Below are 19,236 nucleotides of genomic sequence, written 5' to 3' on the forward strand. Positions count from 1 at the left end.
GCAGGCAGGGGGAGGCACAGGGGGGACCGCAGGTGTGTGGCCCTGGTGGGTCCAGACCTGTGGGGCAGCTCCTGGAGGGCAGCAGGGTGGGGAATCTCAGAGTAACACCATGGGTATAGGGCAGTTTGGGGCAGGATGGTGCAGGGAGGTCAGGGCTGTCAGGGAGGCGCAGGCAGGGAAGTGCAGGCAGGACGGTGTAGAGAGGTGCAGGTGAGATGGTGCAGGCAGGGAGGTGCGGGCAGAGAGGGCAGGGCAGAACGGTGCAGGCAGGGAGGTACAGGTGGTACAGGTGGTACAGGAGGTACAGGAGGTACAGGCAGGGCGGTACAGGCAGTACAGGTGGTACAGGCAGTGTGGTACAGGCAGTACAGGCAGGGTGGTATAGGTGGTATGGTACAGGCAGTAAAGGCAGAGTGGTACAGGTGGTACAGGCAGTGTGGTACAGGCAGCACAGGCAGTAAAGTCGATGCAGTACACGCGGTACAGTACAGGCAGTACAGGTGGTGCGGTACAGGTGGTACAGGCAGTACAGGCCATACAGTACAGTCACTGTGGTACAATCAGTATGGTACAGGCAGTACAATTGGTACGGTACAGGCGGTGCGGTACAGTTGGTGCAATACAATCGGTACGGTACAATCAGGTACGGTACAATCAGTACAGGTGGTACGGTACAGTTGGTGCAGTACAGGCGGTGCGGTACAGGCCGTACAGTCGGTGTGGTACAGTTGGTACAGTCAGTACGCTACAGTTGGTACAGTCGGTATGGTACAGCCGGTACAGGCGGTGTGGTACAATCTGTACGGTACAGGCGGTGTGGTACAGTCAGTACAGGCGGTGCGGTACAATCAATACGGTACAGTCGGTACAATCGGTACGGTACAGTCTGTGCAGTCGGTGCGGTACAATCGGTACGGTACAGGCGGTACAGGCGGTGTGGTACAATCGGTACGGTACAGGCGGTGCGTTACAGTCAGTACAGGCGGTGCGGTACAATCGGTGCGGTACAGTTGGTACAGGCAGTACAATCGGTACAATCGGTACGGTACAGTTGGTACAGGCGGTACAATTGGTATGGTACAGGTGGTGCGGTACAGTCGGTGCGGTACAATCGGTGTGGTACAGTCGGTACAGTCGGTACAGTCGGTACAATCCGTACGGTACAGTCGGTACGGTACAGTCGGTACAGGTGGTACAGTCGGTACAGTCGGTACAATCTGTACAATCCGTACGCTACAGTCGGTGCGGGGCGCGCGGGCCACCACGGGGCGGCAGCAGGTGCGCGCGGCAGGGCCGGCGGTGGGCGGGGCTTCAGGGCGAAGGGCGGGGCTTTCCCCGGGGCGCCGCGTGCCGCCGGGGGCGAGTCCTGCGGGGAGGGGGAAAGGGGGCGGGGCGGGCGGTGACGCGCGGCCCAGGCCCCGCCCCGTACCCTTCACCCGGCGGCAGAAGATGGCGGCGGCCGCGACCCTCGCCCGGCAGATCGCCCGGTCAGGTGCGCTCCGTGTCCCCCGCCAGGGTCAGGGTGCCCCATATCCTCCCACAGCGCGTCGGGGTGTCCCCATGTCCTCCCTCAGTGGGTCAGGGTGTCCCCCCACCATGGATCGGGCTGTCCTCCTGCCCTCCCTCAGCGTGCCGCGGTGTCCCCGTGTCCCCTCACCGTGGGTCAGAGTGCCCCTTGTCCTCCCTCAGGGGGTCAGGGTGTCCCCCCACCATGGATTGGGGTGTTCTCCTGCCCTCCGTCAGAGGGTCAGGGTGTCCCCGTGTCCCCCCACTGTGGGTTGGACTGTCCCATGTCCTCCCTCAGTGGGTCAGGGTGGTCCCCCTGTCCCCTGTTGTAGGTTGGGGTGTCCCCCATGTCCTCCGCCAGTGGGTCAGGGTGGTCCCCCTGTCCCCTGTTGTAGGTTGGGGTGTCCCCCATGTCCTCCGCCAGTGGGTCAGGGTGGTCCCCCTGTCCCCTGTTGTGGGTTGGAGTGTCCCATGTCCTCCCTCAGTGGGTCAGGGTGGTCCCCCTGTCCCCTGTTGTGGGTCGGGGTGTCCCCCATGTCCTCCCCCAGTGGGTCAGAATGCCGCCGTGTCCCCACCCTGTCCACGCAGAGCAGTTTTGGGGAGCTGTCCCCTGCCCATCCCCACCTGCTTGTGTCCCCCCAGGCATGCTGCCCCTCTGTCATGGGCCTCCGGCGTGGGGCAGAGCCGCCCGGCAGCCCCCCAGCCTCCCGCTCGCCCCGTGTCGTGCCTTCAGCAACAACAAGATCATGGTGGAGCTGGACGAGAGCTCAGGTACAGCGGGTGGCACCCCTCTGCAGTGTCACCCACACCCCAGGGGGGTCTTTCCCGTGCCTGCCCCACGGCACGGGGGCATGGAAAGCCACCAAAGCCCCAGATGTTCCAGCTTCAGCTGCTTAGGATCCTTGGAGGGAAGCGTTTGGGGACAGGAATCTCACCGGTCATGGGCGCTTCAGGTGGCTGGGTGCTGCTTGGGTGCCACCAGCAAACCCTTAGCTGTCACTGTGGGCAGACATCATGCCCCATCCTCTGCCCGTGTGTTGTCCCCTCTGTGGGGTCCCTGCTTTGGGGACCTGGTAGAGTGGCAGGCGCTCCGTCAGGGAGCAGCTGTTGGGGATTCCTGTGTCCCGGCTGCCAGGAATAACTGTCACGGGGCCATATCCCCATGCTGGGCAAAGGGTGCTTCTTCTTGAGGCTTCCCAGGACCTGCCTTTGGCTACCAGGCCCCTGGGTGCCTTCTCACGCTGTCCCCACCCCAGGCGTGGCTGCAGCACCCGGACTAAGCGCTCAGTGAGGAATTTTTGGGGTAGAGTAGTGCCATTTGGGGGGGGTTCTGATGTCTCCATGTTTGGCACGGCACAGGTGTCGCCACGATGAAGTTCAAGAGCCCTCCGGTCAACAGCCTGAGCCTGGAGTTCCTCACCGAGTTTTCCATAAGTCTGGAGAAGCTGGAGAACAACCGGGCCTGCCGGGGCGTGATCATCACCTCCGTACGTGTTCTCCTGAGCTCCCGGGGGGGAGTTGTGGGGCAATTTGGCAATTCTGGGTGCTGTTCCCTTGCTCGTGTTTGGTCCCTCGGGTCACTGGCACAGGAGCGAAGGCCAGGAGGCATCTTTGATCGGCCCCAGGAGGAGCATGTTCTTGGAAGGGCTGTGCTCTTTCTTCCCTGCCCTTTTCTAGCGGAAAGAATAGCAACCGAGTGTTGTTGTTTGTCATTAAAATCAAAGCTGATTATCTGACACATCCCTTGAGCTCTCCTGAGCTGCCCAGAGGGAGCTGCTGGGGAAGCTGGTGTTTGTCCTCAGACGTGATGTGGGTACAAGGTGGTGGCTGGGAGTGGGAGAGGGCAGGTTCTGTGCTGATGCACCTGCACGAGGACCCCAATAATGAGAAATCGTGCTGCAAGCAAGGAGTCCCAGCCCTGCAGGCCATGCTGATGGGATGGTCCAGGCTGTGGGAGCACTGGGGAGATCGTTTCAGAACCCCAAAAGACCCTGGTTTATGTCCTCTTTGATTACTGCTGCATTAGAGGGCTAAAGGTTCATCCCTGAGCAGTGACTCTTGGTGACGTTTGTATTTTCCCGATTCCAGGCCGTCCCCAAAATCTTCTCCTCTGGCCTGGACATCACTGAGATGTGTGGGAAGAGCACGGAGCACTACGCTGAGTTCTGGAGAGCCGTGCAGGAGATGTGGCTCCGGCTGTACGGCTCCAACATGGTGACGGTGGCTGCAGTCAACGTAAGTCCTTTAGATCCACCTCCCCGGTCGCCCTGTGCAGTCTGTTGCTTGCTGCGACTTGTCTGCGGCGCGTGGGCAGGGACAGCCCAAAAAATCAGGCTTGTCAGCACTGAAACGAAGGCAGGGATGTGTTTGTTGGGATGTCTGGGCAAAGTACGTGTCTGTTGGGGTGTGGGAAGGTATGGAAGCGTGGGATGTTGCAGGCTCCGTGTTATCTGCCGGCGCTGCTGGGGTATCGCAGCATTTTGGCTGCGGTGGAGAGCTCTGCGGGGCGCTTGTGTCCTGCTGATGGGGGCTGAGGTGCTCTTTGTGCAGAAAAGGCCATGCTCTGCCCCAAGAACTCAGCTGGGGACTGTCTTCCAGGTTGGAGGACCAGGAGAAAGGGCTGTAGGTCTGTGGTAAAGCCCAGAGGGGCATCGCTGGCAGATGAGTGCTGGAGAAGCTGAGGGGCTGGCGTAGGAGGAGTCCAAAGGACGCCTGTCACGTGCCTCCTGGCTGCTTTCTCACGGATGAGACTCGTAGGAGTTGCCCAGGGTCACGCTTTGGCAGAGGGGAGGAGATGGGAGGCAGCCACGTGGTGCCACAGGTGCTTGTCCTTGGCCCTGTGGGCAGCGATGCTTCAGACCCCAGGAAGCGCAGTTTGTCCTGAGACCTTTTTTCACCAGATTTTCTCCTCTGGCTGTGGTTCTTGGCCAGCAGGGGAGTGCTGTCTGAATCTCGGTGTCCGGAGATGGGTTGTTACCTGCTTGGTGTCTCCTTTTCATTTTTGGGGGAAGTGCTTTGGCAGTTCCCGGCTCTGTGTCTTCCCATAGACCATCTCTGAGGGCAGCTGGGTCGGGAAGTGCTTTGGCAGTTCCTGGCTCTGTGTCTGCCCATAGACCATCTCTGAGGGCAGCTGGGTCTCCGAGCGGCTTCCCACAGGCATCCTCTGCAGGGGCTAAGGGAGCACCGAGTCATAGAATCACAGAATGGTTTGGGTTGGAAGGGACCTTACAGATCATCCAGTTCCAACCCCCTGCCCTGGGCACCCTGCCCAACCTCCCACTAGAGCAGGTTGCTCAAAGCCCCGTCCGGCCTGGTCTTGAGTCATGGCTGGTTGCAAAGGGAAGTTTTATAGACGGAAGGTGTTGCAAAGCCCCTGGACGAAATCATTTTTGTGGCATTTAGGGCCACAAACTCAAGTAGGTTTAAAAACTCGTGTAAGGTTACAAGAAAATGCTGTAGCAAATCTCTGCTGCAGGGTTTGCAACCCAATATCATGAATCGATTAGCTAGATTTCCCAGCTGGAAAAATGAAAGAAGCAAAGAGCATTGCTGTGGCATTTAGGGTCACAAACTCAAGTAGGTTAAAAAACTCATCTAAGGTTAAAAGAAAATGCTGTAGCAAATCTCCGCTGCAGGGTTTGCAACCCAAGTAACACGGATCAATTAGCTAGATTTCCAGGCTGGAAAAATGAAAGAAGCAAAGAGCATTGAAAAATGAAAGGATAGGTTTATCAGGTTTATCAGAAAAATTCTTTCGGGCTGTTTTGAGTTGGGTGGTCAGAGATGTGAGGGACATCTCTGTCACTCTGTGTCTTCCCTGCTCTGGAGAAAACAGCAAGGCTGGGGGTGCAGGGACCTTTGTGACCGTGACCTTGACTCACTCCATCCTTCTCTTTGCCAGGGGTCCAGCCCGGCGGGAGGCTGTCTCATGGCCTTGTCCTGTGACTACAGGATCATGGTGGAGAACCCCAAGTTCAGCATCGGCCTGAACGAAGCCCAGCTGGGCATTGTGGCTCCCTTCTGGTAGGCCAGCGCCTCCCACTTCTAGCGTCACGTGTAGGTCTCTAAAATGAATTCACCTTCGAGGAGTTTATTAATCCATTTAACTGGCCGCTGAGATGTAGTTTTGTGTGTCAGTGATCAGGTGCTTGCAGCTGCAGGAGACAGCACCTCATTTCTCTGTCCTGCCCTGCAGGTATCTGAAAAGCTTTCAGGCTGCAGAACATCCTCACATCCTTCACCAACGAGGACCTCAGTTCTGACTCTGCATTCGACTCCCAAACTAGTGCTGGGAGATCTCCCTGCTCAGTCTGGGAATGTTCTTTTCTCTGGATACACACTGTGTACCTGCAAGATCCCAGAGCTGTGGAGATCTCTGAAGGCGTAGGGACACTAATATATGAAGACACAGGCCCTTGTTGCCCTGGGAACCTGTAAATGTGCTGCTGGAAAGGAGCTTTCACACCAGAGCACGTGGGCAGAGCTGGGACCTCTGTGCTGAGGGTAAATAGAGCAGCTCTCCTGGAGAAGAGGGGAACTCTGTTGGGGTAGTACCAAAAAAGGCTCTGCCCGTAGCTGCCCTTTAGAGACCCGTGCCTGGGGAGTGGGACCAAACGTGCTCTTTGCTTCCATGTCTGGGTGCAGCTGCCACTGGGTGTTTCTTGCCCTGACCCCGGCTTTTCCTCCCGTCTTTTCTAGGTTTAAGGACACGTTTGTGAACGTTGTGGGACACCGAGTTGCTGAACGCTCCCTCCAGCTGGGCTCCCTCCACCCCGCACCCGAAGCCCTCAAGTTTGGCCTCGTGGACGAGCTGGTGCCAGAGGAGAAGCTCCAGGAGAGGACTGGGGCTGTTTTGGCCCAGTGGCTGGCCCTTCCTGGTAAGGGTGGCACCTCCGGGCAGAGGAAGGGGGAGTCTGATCTGGGTGGGAAAGGCAGGTACTGGGGCTGGTACCTGGGAGCTACGGAATAGTTTCCATTGAAAGGGAAGGTGTGGATGGCTGGGGGGTAGGAAAGCTCAACACAGCACTCCAGGCAACCTTGGGCTAACAGAGATGGGCTTGCCAGTGGCCCCGCGTGGGAGGACATCATGCTGGGCGAGCAGGGCATGTGGTTCCAGCTTGGCTTGCCCTGCCAGCCCTGCTGAGTCAATCTGGAGGTGCCTGAGCTCCAGATGCAGATTGAATCTCCGTGTCTGTCAGTGGAGGTGTTACCCCAGGAAAGCTGCCATGGAGTTGAGGGAACAGGCTTGGGGCGAGAGTGCTTGGGTGGCTACCAGTCCACCTCTGTGGTCTGGATCAACTCTGGGTGCTCTCCTAAGCTGGGGATGGTGATGGGGGTGTGAGGACAAACATCACATGCATGTTTGGGCTGCTCTGTGACTGGCAGCACCTGGTTCCTGTGCTGGGAGAGAACTCTCTGCTGGCCGGGGCTGGACCTGAGTTATGCCACCCCATGCCACCTGCACAGAAGGTGCACCTAGATGTCACCCTTCAGCTGCTTTTTCGGTAATCTGAATGAAACTGGGCAGAAATGGAGACGTCCCAGACTGACACTTTGTGTTCCCACCTTGAAAGAGGGTTCCTAAACAGCTTTCTCCAGTGCTGTCCTGGTGTTGGAGTGACACCTCAGCCCCCAAGAGCGGGGAGAACATCTCAGCTGTGTTCTCTCCTGACTCCCGGGAGGCACCGTGCGGATCCTTCCCTGGAGTCAGGGGGAGTCTCTGCAGGTGGAGGTGTCTGTAGCACAGGGATGGGTGTTGGGGTGATTCGGGGTTCCCAGCTCACGGTGGGGGGGGTTGATCATCATTTCACCGTCACGGTCAGAGCACACTGAGACCGTGCAGGCAACGTCAGGGTTGAGGGAACTTAGAGCCAGAGCAGTTTCAAACAGCAGGGGATTTTGTTCAGTTGCTGCCGTCCCGAGGCTGGTGGTGTGTGTTGGGGTGGGAGCTGGGCTCTGGAGAGCACAAAGAGAAGGAGGAGCACAACATTTTGTCATCTGTCCCAGCAGATCAGCCGTTTCCCCACTGCGCGGTACAGATCATAATTTATTTTATGAGAATTTATCCAGTTCAGCTTCCAGCCGGTGGGTTTTTCTTCCACCTTTCCCTGCTGGTTTAAAGAGCCCTTTGGTGTGTGGTACCTCCCCTTTGGAGACACCTGCACGTGGTGCCAGTGGCCGAGAGCTGGTTGGGGGTGAGGACCGTGTGCGTTCCCCCATCCTGGCTCTCCTCTCCACAGACCATGCCCGTCAGCTCACCAAGTCCATGATGAGGAAGGCGGTGTTGGACCGCCTGGTAGCTCACCGGGAGGAAGACATTCAGAACTTCATCAGCTTCATCTCAAAAGAGTCCATCCAGAAGTCACTTCGCATGTACATGGAGATGCTGAAGAAGAAGAAGGGCTGAGGAGCCAGCCGGCTGGGGCCCGGTCCCAGGAGCTTCAGTAACCCTCTGAGATGCTGCAGTAGCTGTAGACTTTCACGGTGAAGCCATCTGCAGTGTCAGGAGCTGGTGACGTGCTGCCTGCCTGCTCCTGTGGCCACCCCAACCACCCCTTCCCCTTAGTCCCCATAGAGTGCCTGACACCACCGCTGCCTTTCCTGGGAGCGGGGAGAGCTGCCTGTTGGCTCCCCCGAGGAACGGACAGGGAGAGGGTCGTGACACCGCTGTGACCCAAGCCCACCGGTCCTTGGGTATCCTCCTTCCTGTCCAACAGCTAATTGTGAAATGAGATTTGTCAATAAAGTCTTTCATGAGGTAGGAGATGGATGCTTCGTTCCTCAGCTTGTCTGCGGTCACCGCTTCCTGGCTGGTGGCCTGTCCATGGGCTGCGGTTCGTGGTGGGCTGAGGGGGGGTCTGGGGACAGCTGGTGACCCTTCTCCAGACCAGGACCCGGAGCAGCCCACGCATGGAGCTCATGGATGGGGCTGCGGGGAGGACCTTCATGGGGGTTGGTGGTGGGAGCTGGATCTGGATCGTGGTCTGTGGCCGCAGGAGGAGCTCAAGCCGTCAGCTTCACCTCCACCGGGTAGTGGTCGCTGACTGCCAGGGCCTGGAGGAGAGCGAGAGGTGGGGAGGTGTAACGCAGGGGTTCGCTGAGCCCCTCGCTGGGGCAGCAAGGTGGCTGTGATTGCCCTGCCAGAACCTTCTGGAGGGACATAAAATGTCCCCAACCCCAAGACACTCAACACAGAAGGCTCCAGTTTCAGCAGAGATGCGCAGGTATGACCTGGGGTGGGCGATGGCAGGGGCACATCTGCCCTCCCAGACCCCTGTGTCTCCCTTGGGCACTCTGTGCCAGCTATGGGTGGTGGAAGATCAACATGGATTGCCCCATGCTCTGGAGTCCTGCCCATGAAAGGCCACAAAAAACCCTGTGGATTTCATCTCTTTCCCCCCTGGGGACAGGCAATGATCCTTGGTCCCCCTTCCTCTCTCCACCCGTGGGTCCCTTGTCACCCCAAGCTCCCCATCAACAAGCGTTGATGCCTGTTTGAGCCCCGGATCTGTGAACCCAGCTCACCTCCTCCTCCTCCAGCTGGAAAGCTCGCTGGAAATTGTAGACGCCAGCCGAATTTGGCACGATGCTCTTCTTCAGCTTGGTACCGCACACCACGATCCTGCCAGGGAGACATGGGCAGTGGGTCCGTCTCCTGCCCCTGCTCTCGGCTGCTGGTGGTGCAGGACGGGTGGTCCTAGGGTGCAGGGGAAGGGGACGGTGGTGCCACGGTGGCACTTACCTGTCGTAGGCACAGTCTGACCTCCCCACGGTGGTGTCGGTGCCGTCGGGGATCAGCCACTTGAAGACGTCGCTGGTGCGCAGGCGGATGGAGGACCAGTCGTTTGGCTGGACGTAGCTGCAGTCGGCATTGAAGTCCCCCAAAAACATGATGTTCTGCAGCGGGGAGATGGGGGAGCTCGTGGCGGCTGGGGAATGGGGCTGCCCCCGACACCAGCCCTCCCGTGGGGGCCAGCCCCAGTGTCAGGTCAGCCCTGGGTGCTGGGACATCCCCCATGGCAGGGGACGGGGCAGGACCATGGTCCTCATCCCACCACCCTTCTTCGTCTCTGAGCAGAGACCCAACATGGGTTGAATGGTCCCTGAGGCTCAGTGTCCACCCTCACTGTCACCCCCCCGTGCCGGTGGCACTCACATCAGTCCCCCACTTGTTGATGATGGCCAGGTAGACGTCGTAGAGCGCGTCGATCTCGGCGACGGCATCGTGCGGGGCAGAGTGCAGCGGCACCAGCACAAACTCCTCCACTTCTGCCAAGGAAGAGAGACATCAGCCCCATGGCCACCCCATGCCACCGCCTGGGGCCACCCATCCCTCCTGCTTACTGGTGCGGGGCACTGAGACCCTCAGGATGAATGGCTCCCGGCTGAAGACGTCCTGGGGGTCCTTATATTGGTAGGTGTCCACAACGGACACGGTGTCTGTCCTGTGGGCCAAAGGGGACAGTGACCTCAGGGCTTGGCACGGCCCCTGTGCCCCCTCCGTGGCATCGGTGGCCCTGCGGTGCCACAGGACAGCCCGCAGCACACCCAGCCCCATTACCTGTAGATGAAGAGGTACATCTCCTTGTAGTTGTCCCGTCCCAGGGGGCCACTGATCTCGTAGTCATACGAGGACGAGGACGCGCTGCAGAGAGGCAAAGGCAGGATGGTGACATGGTGGCACTGTCCTGGGGTGGCCCCGGCATGACCAGGGGGTGGCCAGCTGTGGGCTCAGCACTGGCCAGCCCTGCTGTGCTGTCCCCATGTCCACCGTGCCCCAGCCATAGGGTGACATGGGTGTAGTGGCTCTGAGCCACCCTGCTGTCCCCACCACCCCGAGGTGGCTCCTCGGGCACAGCCAGGCAGGACACAAGGCGACTCCTGCCTCCCCTTTCTCTGCAGGGACGCTCCCCACCTTCATCTGCAGCAAAGCTAAATTAGGTTAACGAGCGGCCCGGGGCCCCGCGGAGCCTGGCGTCACCCTCCCAACCCCGGCTGCTTTGTAGCCATGCTGGAGGGGACACCGAAGGGGTGAGGACATGGGCTGGGCGTACCCAGTCAGAAGCAATTGCCACCTTCCAACACGGCAGTGGCGGCATCCACCTGGCCCCAGCCCCACACTTTTCTCTTCCAAAATCAAACACTCTGCCGACGGACCTTTTTTTTTGGTTTTTTTTTTTCCCTCTGTGGCTCAGGCAGCTCGGTTTTCCCCGCCCAACGCCGGCACCTCAGCCCAGGTGCTCTTGGCCCCGTCTCCTCTCCTACCTGTTGAGCTGCTCCATGAGCTCGGTGACGGCGCTGAGGTCGGAGTCACGCACCTCCTGCACCAGCACAAGGTCGTAGCGGCTCAGGATCTGTGGGGCCAAGAGGGACAGTGATGATGAGAGGGACCTGGATGATGGCTCATGTCCACCCTCTCCTCTCCCACCCATCTTCCAGACGTGCACCCTGATGTGGTGATGGGTGCAGCACCACAAGGACCACCTGCATGACCCTTGGTGCCACAGCAGACGTCCTCATCTAAGTCTGACACCCCACCTTGGTCCCCACAAAGCCTTCATACACCCAGGGCATCCCCAGACCCAGATGCCATCCCATCCATGGCCAGGTCCCTGTGTGTCCCTTGGCACAGGAGCCCCATTTTGGGTCCACCCCAGGGCACAGCCCATCCCCAGCCGCACTCACGTTGACGATGATGCCCGCCACTCTCTCGTTGGCCATCTTGGTGTCACCAAACGACTGGATGTTGAAGGCACCGATGCGCAGTGTGGCGGTGGCCGGGCACAGGAGAGTGATGGTAAACAGGGACAGTGCGAGCACCACGGTCCCCATCCTGGCGGGAGGGATGCTGAGCCTCAGGGATGCAGCAATGAGAGCCGAACCTGGAAAACTGCTTTGGATTTGGGGATAGAGCAAAAAAACCTCCAAGTCAGTCCTTCCCAAGCCCTGGTGGGCAACAGTGTACCGTGGTGGGCGCTGCCTGGAGCAACCTATGGAGCTGGCATGGGCTGTCTGCTGGCTTGCTGGTCCCAGGGGAAGCTAAATTCCATCCCACCGTGGTGAATCACTGGCAGCGCCTCTGCCAGCCCCTGGGGTTGCCCAGCTCCGCTCCCGGCTGGGATGTCTCCAGCACCCACCACCCCCAGCTGCCTCCACCAGCACCCCGGGCTGCTCTGCATCCTTAAACTTGATTGCTGTTGGGATAAGGGAGCAAATCCTCATGCCAGCTCATCCCAGCTCATCCCAGTCCCTCCCAGTTCACAGCTGAAGGTGCCAAGCCCCGATGTGTCCTTACCTTGCCGAGCGCGCGGCGCTTCTGCCCTCCCGGCAGCAGGACGGGCGGCTTTATTACCGACGGATGTTCCGGCAAAGCCGGATGAGTCGGACACCCCTGGGGGGTTTTTGGCACGGCTTTGGGCCTCTTCCGACATTGGGAAACCAAAACCACACGGGGCGGCAGGGTGGAGACAGCGTAACTGCTCCTGGGACGAGGTGGAGAAGGGCGAACGGGGAGGTGCGGCGATGCTGGGGCATCCCAGGAGGGCTGGGTGGACATGTGGGGCTCGGGGTGCTGCAGCTGGGGTGGCCCCCGGGGTCTCAGCGCTGGGACATGGTGGCCAGGCAGGTAGTAAAGGGCAGGTGGCCTTAATGCGGGTGATTCAGACGGTGTAATTAGAGGGGAGAGAAGGAAATGATGGGGTGTCTGGGTCAGGCAGGCTGAGCACCGCCAGCCTCGGCAAGAGGGGGGCAGCTGAAAACCCCCGCACTGGCCCCGGGGGGTCTCCGAAAACACCCCCACTCGTGACACAAAGCAGCCCCAGTTGTCACTTGAAGCGGCCCCACTGGTGACCCCAAGCAGCCCCAGCGGAGCCGGCAGCCCCGTGGCGTCACCCCGGCACGCGGCGTCACCCCAGCCAAGGGGGCGGACAGCCCTGCCGGCGGTGGGGCGGGCAGGGAGCTGCTGGCTGCTCGTGCCGGGGCTTGCCGGGCTCTCACCTGCACCACCGGGTTTTGCATCCTCACACCCAGTCACGGGATGAGTCCGGTGTCCCCCAGCGCCGTGCTGGCACCGAAACCCATCCCTGGGGAGGCACCGAACCCCCTGGGAGCTGACTCACGTCCTCTGCCTCCCCCCACCCTCACTGTCAGCGACCTGTCAGCCCCATCAGGGCTCCTGCTCCCAAGCCAGCAGAAGAGCATCCTGCCACCTGGCAAAGGGACCAAATCCTGCCCGGATCCTCTCAGGCCCTTCCCAGTGTCCCTGCTTTTGCCGCTGGCAGCTCAGAGGGGAGTAATGTTTGCCACGTGGGGCTCTCGATGGCAGGAGGGGACCTCCACCCCCAGGGACCACCCTGGCTCCAGCCGCAGCGGGGCTGCCCCTGGCAGGAGGACGGGGAGCTCGAGTGCTGTGGGCTGCTGGAGGGGCTGAAGGGACCCTCCCCCCAGAGCTTCAAGGGCTGGAAATGCTCATTTTTTAATGGAAGCCAAGAGCATCCCACTCCCACAAGACCCCGAAGAGCGGCTCCTTGCAGAGGCGGTGGGCAGCTCGGCTGGCACTGGTGGTGCGTGGGCTCCCACGAGGGATGCAGGTGTGTGCCAGGGCATCCCGGTAGCCACCGGCACGGGGACGGGCTCAGCGGGCTTTCAGGGTCACCTCCACCGGGAAATGGTCGCTGACGGCCAAAGCCTGGATGTGGGGGGGGAAAGCTGAGCTCATCTGGACCCACTGCTGGGACCCAAATGCTCCTCTCCAACCCCAGAATTGGGACCAGACCCCAAAATGTTCAGGCTGGGGGGGTTGCATCGGTGCAGGGGTTGGGGTCAGGCCACCCTGGGGTGTGCCCTGGGGAACAGGGAGCCCACCCCTGCTCCTGGGAGGTGGGGTGGGCTGGATCCCGGTGCTGGTGGGCTCGCACTCCCCAGCCCCTCACTCACATCCTTGGTCTGGAGCTGGAAATTCTTCTGGAAGTTGTTGACGGTGGCGGAGCCGGGCTCGATGTCTTGGCGCAGCGCGGTGCCACAGGCGACGATGCTGCCGGGGTGTCATGGAGGTGTCAGTGCCCACCGGTCCCCACCCCTGTGCCATCCCCTGTGCCACTGCCACGGCACCCACCGGTCGTAGGCGCAGTTGGTGTCGGCAACAGTGGTGTCGGCGCTGTCGGGGATGAGCCACTCGCAGGTGTTGAGGGAGCGCAGGCGGATGGACGGCCACTGGGAGCTGGTCACGTAGGAGCAGTCGGCGTTGAAGTCGCCCAGGAAGAGGATGTTCTGTGGAGCAACGTGCTGTGTCCCTGCCCACAGACCTTGTGGGGCAGCAAGGGCTCCCTAGAATCTTACCGGATCCCCCCTAGGTCTCCTCAGCACAGGAGGACAAGCCCCAAGTGATGGCAGCAGAGCCACCCAGCAGTTCCCTGCATGGACATTGCCAGGGTGGCACCTGCACCCATGGGTACGAGAGGTCTCCCGTGGGTCACGTCCATCCCAGGATGGCCACCAGGATGTGTGGGGGCCATACCCCATATCCCGGTTGCCCCAGGGAGGAGCCAAACTCTCCTCTGCCCCTTACGTTAGTTGCCCACTTGTTGATGACATCAGTGTAGACGTCGTAGAGCGCGTCGATCTCTTCTGCCGCGCTGCTGGGCTCAGCATGCAGGGGCACCAGCACGAACTCCTCCACCACTGCCGGATAAGTGGCCATCAGCCCCCAACTCGGGTGCAGTACCCAAGAAGAGAGCAGGAAACCCAAGAGACCACCCTGGGCCAAGCCCCAGCTACAGGCCAGGAGAAGCTTCTAAAGGGAAAGGGTGCACTGGCTTCTTCTGATCTGCCTGTCCTCCAGGCTGGGATTTCCAGTGGGGAGCTGCATCCCTCTGCACATGGTTTGGGGTTTGCTGCTTGTTTGCCATCAGTTTTTCCAAACCACTGTGGTTTTGGGAAGGAGATGGGGGTGGGAGAGAGGTGGAAGAGCGTGTGCCCTGAGGAGGTTCTTGGGGGGTGGAGGTGATGGCATGGGGTAGGAGATGAAACAAGATGGGGTATGGGACATGATGGGAGATGACATGTGATGGGAGATGGAACATGACAGGAGTTGGCACATGATGGGAGATGGCAGGCAATGGGGGATGGCACCCAACTGGAGGAAGCAGATGGTGGGATATGGCACAAGGTGGGAGGCAGCAGGTGACAGGATGTGGGACATGGTGGGAAACAACTGGAGATGTGAGGTGGCACCCAGCTGCAGAGAATGCATGGTGGGAGATGGCAGGCAATGGGAGGAGGTGGGAGATGGAAACAGCATGCAGCGCCGGCCATGCTGGGCAGGACCCCTGAGCACCCATGGGTGGGAGAAGGCCCAACAGCAGTGAAGGACCCTAGTGGAGCCCCTGAGCTAGGCTCTAGTGTGCAACCCCCCCTGCCTGGCAAACACAGCTCTGGGCACCCCAGCATGGGGGACCCCATGCCAGGTCTGAGCAGCCCCCAGTGCCAGCTCTGCTCACGTGTGGTGGGTGAGGAGAACTTCACAATGAAGGGCTCCCTGCTGAAGGTATCAGTCCCACAGGGCTCACAGCCATCGTCATAGTAGTAGCTTCCCAGCACGGAGACCAGGTCCGACCTGAGGGAGGAGAGCAGGGCAGCCCCCAGCACTGCTCCTGCCACAGCCAGGGCCCCAAAGGGGTCTCACCGGGCTCTGGTGGCTTCCCTTACCTGTAGACGAAGAGGTACTGCTCCTTGTAGCTGGTCCGACCCAGGGGTATGCTGACCAAAAAGTTGTATGGGTGTGGGGACGCGCTGGGAGCAAGATGTGGAGGGTGTGAGAAGAGTCTCCCGGTGCCCCCCAGCACCCATCAGGTTCTCTCCAGCCGAGCTGGAGGTGTTCTGGCCCAGCAAGATGCCATCTGGGACCTGCCCCAGAATCCCATTTGCAGGCACTCCCCACCCTGGGCCATTGGGGTCACCTGTTGAGCTGGCTCATGAGCTTCTCCACGCTGCTCAGGTCAGCATCCCGGACCTCCTGCACCAAGGTGATGTCGTACCCCGACAGGATCTGGGGGGACAAGCTTAGAGCTGCTCACCCCTGGCCAGGACCTGCTCATGGGGACACCCATGGGTGCCTAGGCTGGGCTGTGAAGGCTCCCAGGCTGGCAACAGGAGGGCAACAGAGACCCCAGAGCCAGTGAGGGAGCTCCTCTGCTGGTGTCCTCTGGCTTGGAAGAACCCTGGGGTGACAGAGTGCCCTCTAACACCCATCTGTCTACCACCCACCATCCCAGCAGCTCCTTGTCCACAGGCTGCTCTGAGTGAGGAACCTGGGCAGCATCAAGCATCACCCATCCTTGGCTGGGGACCGGCAAGAGTGGAGATGGCCCGAGGCTGGTGATGGTGATGGGGGAAGAGCAGATGGATGGATAGATGGATGGGGGGGTGTGGACAGATGGATTGGTGGGGGGGTAGATGCACGGATGGACACACAGATGGATGGATGCCTGCAGAAAGCTGGGCAGAGACCCCAGAGCCAGCAAGGAAGCTCCTCTGCTGGTGTCCTCTGGCTTGGAAGAACCCTGGGGTGACAGAGTGCCCTCTAACACCCATCTGTCTACCACCCACCATCCCAGCAGCTCCTTGTCCACAGGCTGCTCTGAGTGAGGAACCTGGGCAGCATCAAGCATCACCCATCCTTGGCTGGGGACCGGCAAGAGTGGAGATGGCCCGAGGCTGGTGATGGTGATGGGGGAAGAGCAGATGGATGGATAGATGGATGGGGGGGTGTGGACAGATGGATTGGTGGGGGGGTAGATGCACGGATGGACACACAGATGGATGGATGACTGTAGAAAGCTGGTGTCCAACCACCCCAAACTGGCTGCAACCCAGAGACCAGAGAGTGGCCAGGACTTCTCCTCTCCCCCCAGCACTCACAGAGACAATGATATTTGCGATAGTCTTGTTGGACATCTTGGTGTCTCCAAACGCCCTGATGTTGAAGGCGCTGATCTTCAGCGTGACGGCCACATGCAGCAGGAGAGCTGCAACCAGCAGCGACAGCACCAGCTTCGAGGATGTCATCCTGCGTGCAGAGGGGCAGGGATGGGCTCAGCCCTCCTGGCTGAGAGGGGGATTTGTCACAGGTGATGGGGCTGGCCAGGATATTCCCACTGGCCGTACTGGTTTCACTGGGAGGTGTCTGTTTTTCCAGTGAACCACCAGGACCAAGGGGTGGTGGACCCCCATCCAGCCCTCTGGCTGCTGCCTCACGCCGGGTGTCATCCTGCCTGTCCCTCCTGGAGGGAGGCCAGACCGACCGCAACACCGGAGCGGAGAGTTCACTGGCAAAGGTGCAAATGCCACTTCATGGTGACACAGAGAAGTCACTTCCTCAGTCACTGCTCTCAGCCTGGACACCTCTCCTGACCCAGGATGGGTGGCAGTGGCTGGGGGACACCAAGGTCCCTTGGCTTGTGCCTCTCCCACCCCTCACTGGGTCTGTGCTGGAAACCCAAAAGACCCTACAGCAGCCATGCTGGGACAGAGCAAGGGATGGAAACCCACCTCCTTCCCTGCCTGCAGCATCCTCACCTGGGGTATCCTGCCCACCCGTGCCCTCCAGCACAGCCCCTGCCCCATCCTCACCCAGGCTGGAGTCCCTGGGACCCCCTGCTGAGGCAGCATGGTGGCTCCCACCCACAGGGAAAGGAATTAGGGAAGTATTTCCCATTGTGCGCAGTCCCTGGGGTAATATTTCACCAGGGGAAGGGACTTGAGTCCTTCCCAAACCCAGGTGCTCCAAGCAGGCTGTGGGGACCGGCAAACACCCCAGCTTTTGGCAACCCCGCAGCCTGGGGAAGGGCTTGCTGCCCCCCGGGCTTGCTTTTTCGTCTGGAGCAGCTGCTCTGTTTAAATCCTCACGTTTCCCCACTTGCATCCTCCCCGTGGCTGCAAACCCTACCATCCGTGAGGTTGCAGCCCCTGTGTTTGGTAACAGGATGATTTGGCAACGCCACGATTTGGTAATGCCACGATTTGGCCATGCCACAAACTGCTGCAAGCCCCCCAATTCCTCCCCCCTCCCCTGCCCCCAGCTCCCCCAGGGGAGGCAGCAGCCTCCCCAGCCTCCCCAGGCAGAGGCACCCATGGAGGATGGTGTCCATCCCGGGTAACGCTGAGTGAGCTGCATCTGGGCTCAGCCCCGGCGGAGCATCTCGGCAAAATGAAGCCAAGGTGGAGAAGGTGACGGTGGAGAGGGGAGCAGGAGGAGAGGGGAGCGGGACATACCTTTGGTGTCCTCCAAGGTCTCTGGAAGGGGAACGAGCCGCACCTGCATTTATCAGGAGGGAGAGGCTTGGCGTGCCAAGTGGTCACCCAGCCAAGGAGCGGCCGAGGCCGCAGGCTCCATATGGCATTTTTCACGGAAACAAAGGTCTGCTCAGTGAAAGAAACAACCCTTTCAACTGGTGCCAGCACCTCCCGCTGCAGGTACGGCAGGGAATGCGCCCGAATCCATAAAACCGCTGACAAGAGACCTGCGAGGTGTGAGCGGATCCCAGGGACCACTCGTGGGGAACGGCGGCTCCCCGGTACGGGGCGTGGGCAGCCCCCAGTCATCACCAGCCACAATTCTTCTTAAAAACTGTTTATTTCACCAATTCCACGTTTCCAACGAGCTGTCTTCAGGCGAGCGTGCTGGGGTTGATGGGAGCCCACCAGCTCTAGTCTTCAGGTGGTGGATCCAAGCTGGGAGCCCTGAAAAACAAGGGGTCCCTGCTGTGGTGCCTGCCCTACCTGGGGGGGACAGCACCCCACAGGCTCCCCTAGCTCACCCCAGCCCTGCCCCTGTGGCCTTGGATGACGTCCTGGCGCTGCCCGGCCCCCCAAGGCAGCTGCCACCTTTCCCAGGAGGTCCATGCTGGGCCTCTGCAGTGCTCAGTGCTCCTTAGGGGCTGGGGGCTCCCTGCCAGCCCCTCCTGCCCAGGGCTAAGCACCCCAAAGAGCAGGGCCAGGACCTGCACCCTGCTCCTCACAGTGGTGGGGCTGGACCTAGACACCCCCTTCCAGCAGGGCTGTGGGTCCCCAGGTCAGCCCCAGGTCCAGGACAACCCCCCCAGGCTAAGGTCCCCCACTGTGCTGGATGGAACCCACCCTGGGCCCAAGAATCCCCAGGTCCAGGTCCTCCCCAGGCCAAGACCCCCCAGGTCAGCCCCAGGACCAGACTCCCCCCCAGCCAAGATCCACTCAGGCTCAGACCTCCCAATCCCCTGTGCCAAGACCCCTCCACATCCAGGCTCCTCCAGGTCCAGGTCCAGGTCCAGGTCCAGGTCCAGGTCCAGCCCCCACACCCCAGGCCAAGATCCCCTTAGCTCCATGACCCCCCCAGACCAAGATGCCCCCAAGGGCCAGCTCCTCAGGCCAAGAGCCTCTCAGGGATGGAACCCCCACAACCTCGGGCCAAGATCCCCCAAGGGTCAGCCCCAAGAACTGTCCCCCCTGGAACCACAAGCCACTTACTCACTGTAAGAATATCAAAGTCAAAGAGGTTGCTTGCTAAAGCTGGTTATCTTGTCTGCACACCAGAACCTTTCCCCAGACTAAGATGCCCCCAAGGACCAGCTCCCCAGGCCAAGAGCCCTTCAGGGCTGGACCTCTCACTCCCCAAAGGGTCAGCCCCAGGACCTGGCCCCCTAGCACCAAGAGCCCCCCAGGGCTGGAGACCCCCACCCTTGGGCCAAGATCCCTAAG

The 19,236-nt window shown here is 60.5% G+C and overlaps 3 protein-coding genes across 3 annotated transcripts; 1 reads left to right on the forward strand and 2 right to left on the reverse strand.

The window, feature by feature from the left end:
- The first annotated feature begins 1,383 nt into the window (after positions 1–1,383).
- On the forward strand, positions 1,384–8,269 carry ECI1 (enoyl-CoA delta isomerase 1). Its single transcript, XM_014936134.1, has 7 exons — positions 1,384–1,492; positions 2,149–2,277; positions 2,866–2,993; positions 3,595–3,741; positions 5,408–5,529; positions 6,205–6,383; positions 7,746–8,269. The coding sequence occupies exons 1-7, from the start codon at positions 1,450–1,452 to the stop codon at positions 7,910–7,912; spliced, it is 915 nt and encodes a 304-aa protein (XP_014791620.1). The 5' UTR covers positions 1,384–1,449; the 3' UTR covers positions 7,913–8,269.
- Positions 8,265–11,509, reverse strand: LOC106884621 (deoxyribonuclease-1-like 2). The gene is given in 7 exon segments (XM_014936135.1): positions 8,265–8,559; positions 9,031–9,127; positions 9,248–9,402; positions 9,662–9,950; positions 10,067–10,150; positions 10,771–10,859; positions 11,191–11,509. Coding segments are annotated over 7 exon segments (912 nt in total). The 5' UTR covers positions 11,338–11,509; the 3' UTR covers positions 8,265–8,508.
- A 1,454-nt stretch (positions 11,510–12,963) lies between these two features.
- Positions 12,964–17,867, reverse strand: LOC106884727 (deoxyribonuclease-1-like). The gene is made up of 9 exons (XM_014936257.1): positions 17,776–17,867; positions 16,423–16,570; positions 15,462–15,550; positions 15,211–15,294; positions 15,003–15,118; positions 14,072–14,184; positions 13,619–13,773; positions 13,441–13,537; positions 12,964–13,192 (listed from the first exon to the last, which is right to left on the reverse strand). The coding sequence occupies exons 2-9, from the start codon at positions 16,567–16,569 to the stop codon at positions 13,139–13,141; spliced, it is 855 nt and encodes a 284-aa protein (XP_014791743.1). The 5' UTR covers position 16,570; positions 17,776–17,867; the 3' UTR covers positions 12,964–13,138.
- Between the last annotated feature and the right edge of the window lie 1,369 nt (positions 17,868–19,236).

Source organism: Calidris pugnax, unplaced genomic scaffold (assembly GCF_001431845.1).
Source record: "Calidris pugnax isolate Ruff unplaced genomic scaffold, ASM143184v1 scaffold17, whole genome shotgun sequence".
NCBI classification, from domain to species: Eukaryota; Metazoa; Chordata; class Aves; order Charadriiformes; family Scolopacidae; genus Calidris; species Calidris pugnax.

What these genes read in the sequence shown, in the direction of transcription:
- ECI1 (XM_014936134.1), top strand. Translation starts at nt 1,450, where the DNA reads ATGGCGGCGGCCGCGACCCTCGCCCGGCAGATCGCCCGGTCAG. An exon ending in GGAGCTGGACGAGAGCTCAG is followed by an intron (nt 2,278 to 2,865) that starts GTACAGCGGGTG and finishes GGCACGGCACAG; the next exon opens with GTGTCGCCACGATGAAGTTC. An exon ending in GGGGCGTGATCATCACCTCC is followed by an intron (nt 2,994 to 3,594) that starts GTACGTGTTCTC and finishes TCCCGATTCCAG; the next exon opens with GCCGTCCCCAAAATCTTCTC.
- LOC106884727 (XM_014936257.1), bottom strand. Translation starts at nt 16,569, where the DNA reads ATGACATCCTCGAAGCTGGTGCTGTCGCTGCTGGTTGCAGCTCTCCTG. An exon ending in CTCATGAGCCAGCTCAACAG is followed by an intron (nt 15,295 to 15,461) that starts GTGACCCCAATG and finishes TCTTGCTCCCAG; the next exon opens with CGCGTCCCCACACCCATACA. An exon ending in TCAACAAGTGGGCAACTAAC is followed by an intron (nt 13,774 to 14,071) that starts GTAAGGGGCAGA and finishes GTTGCTCCACAG; the next exon opens with AACATCCTCTTCCTGGGCGA.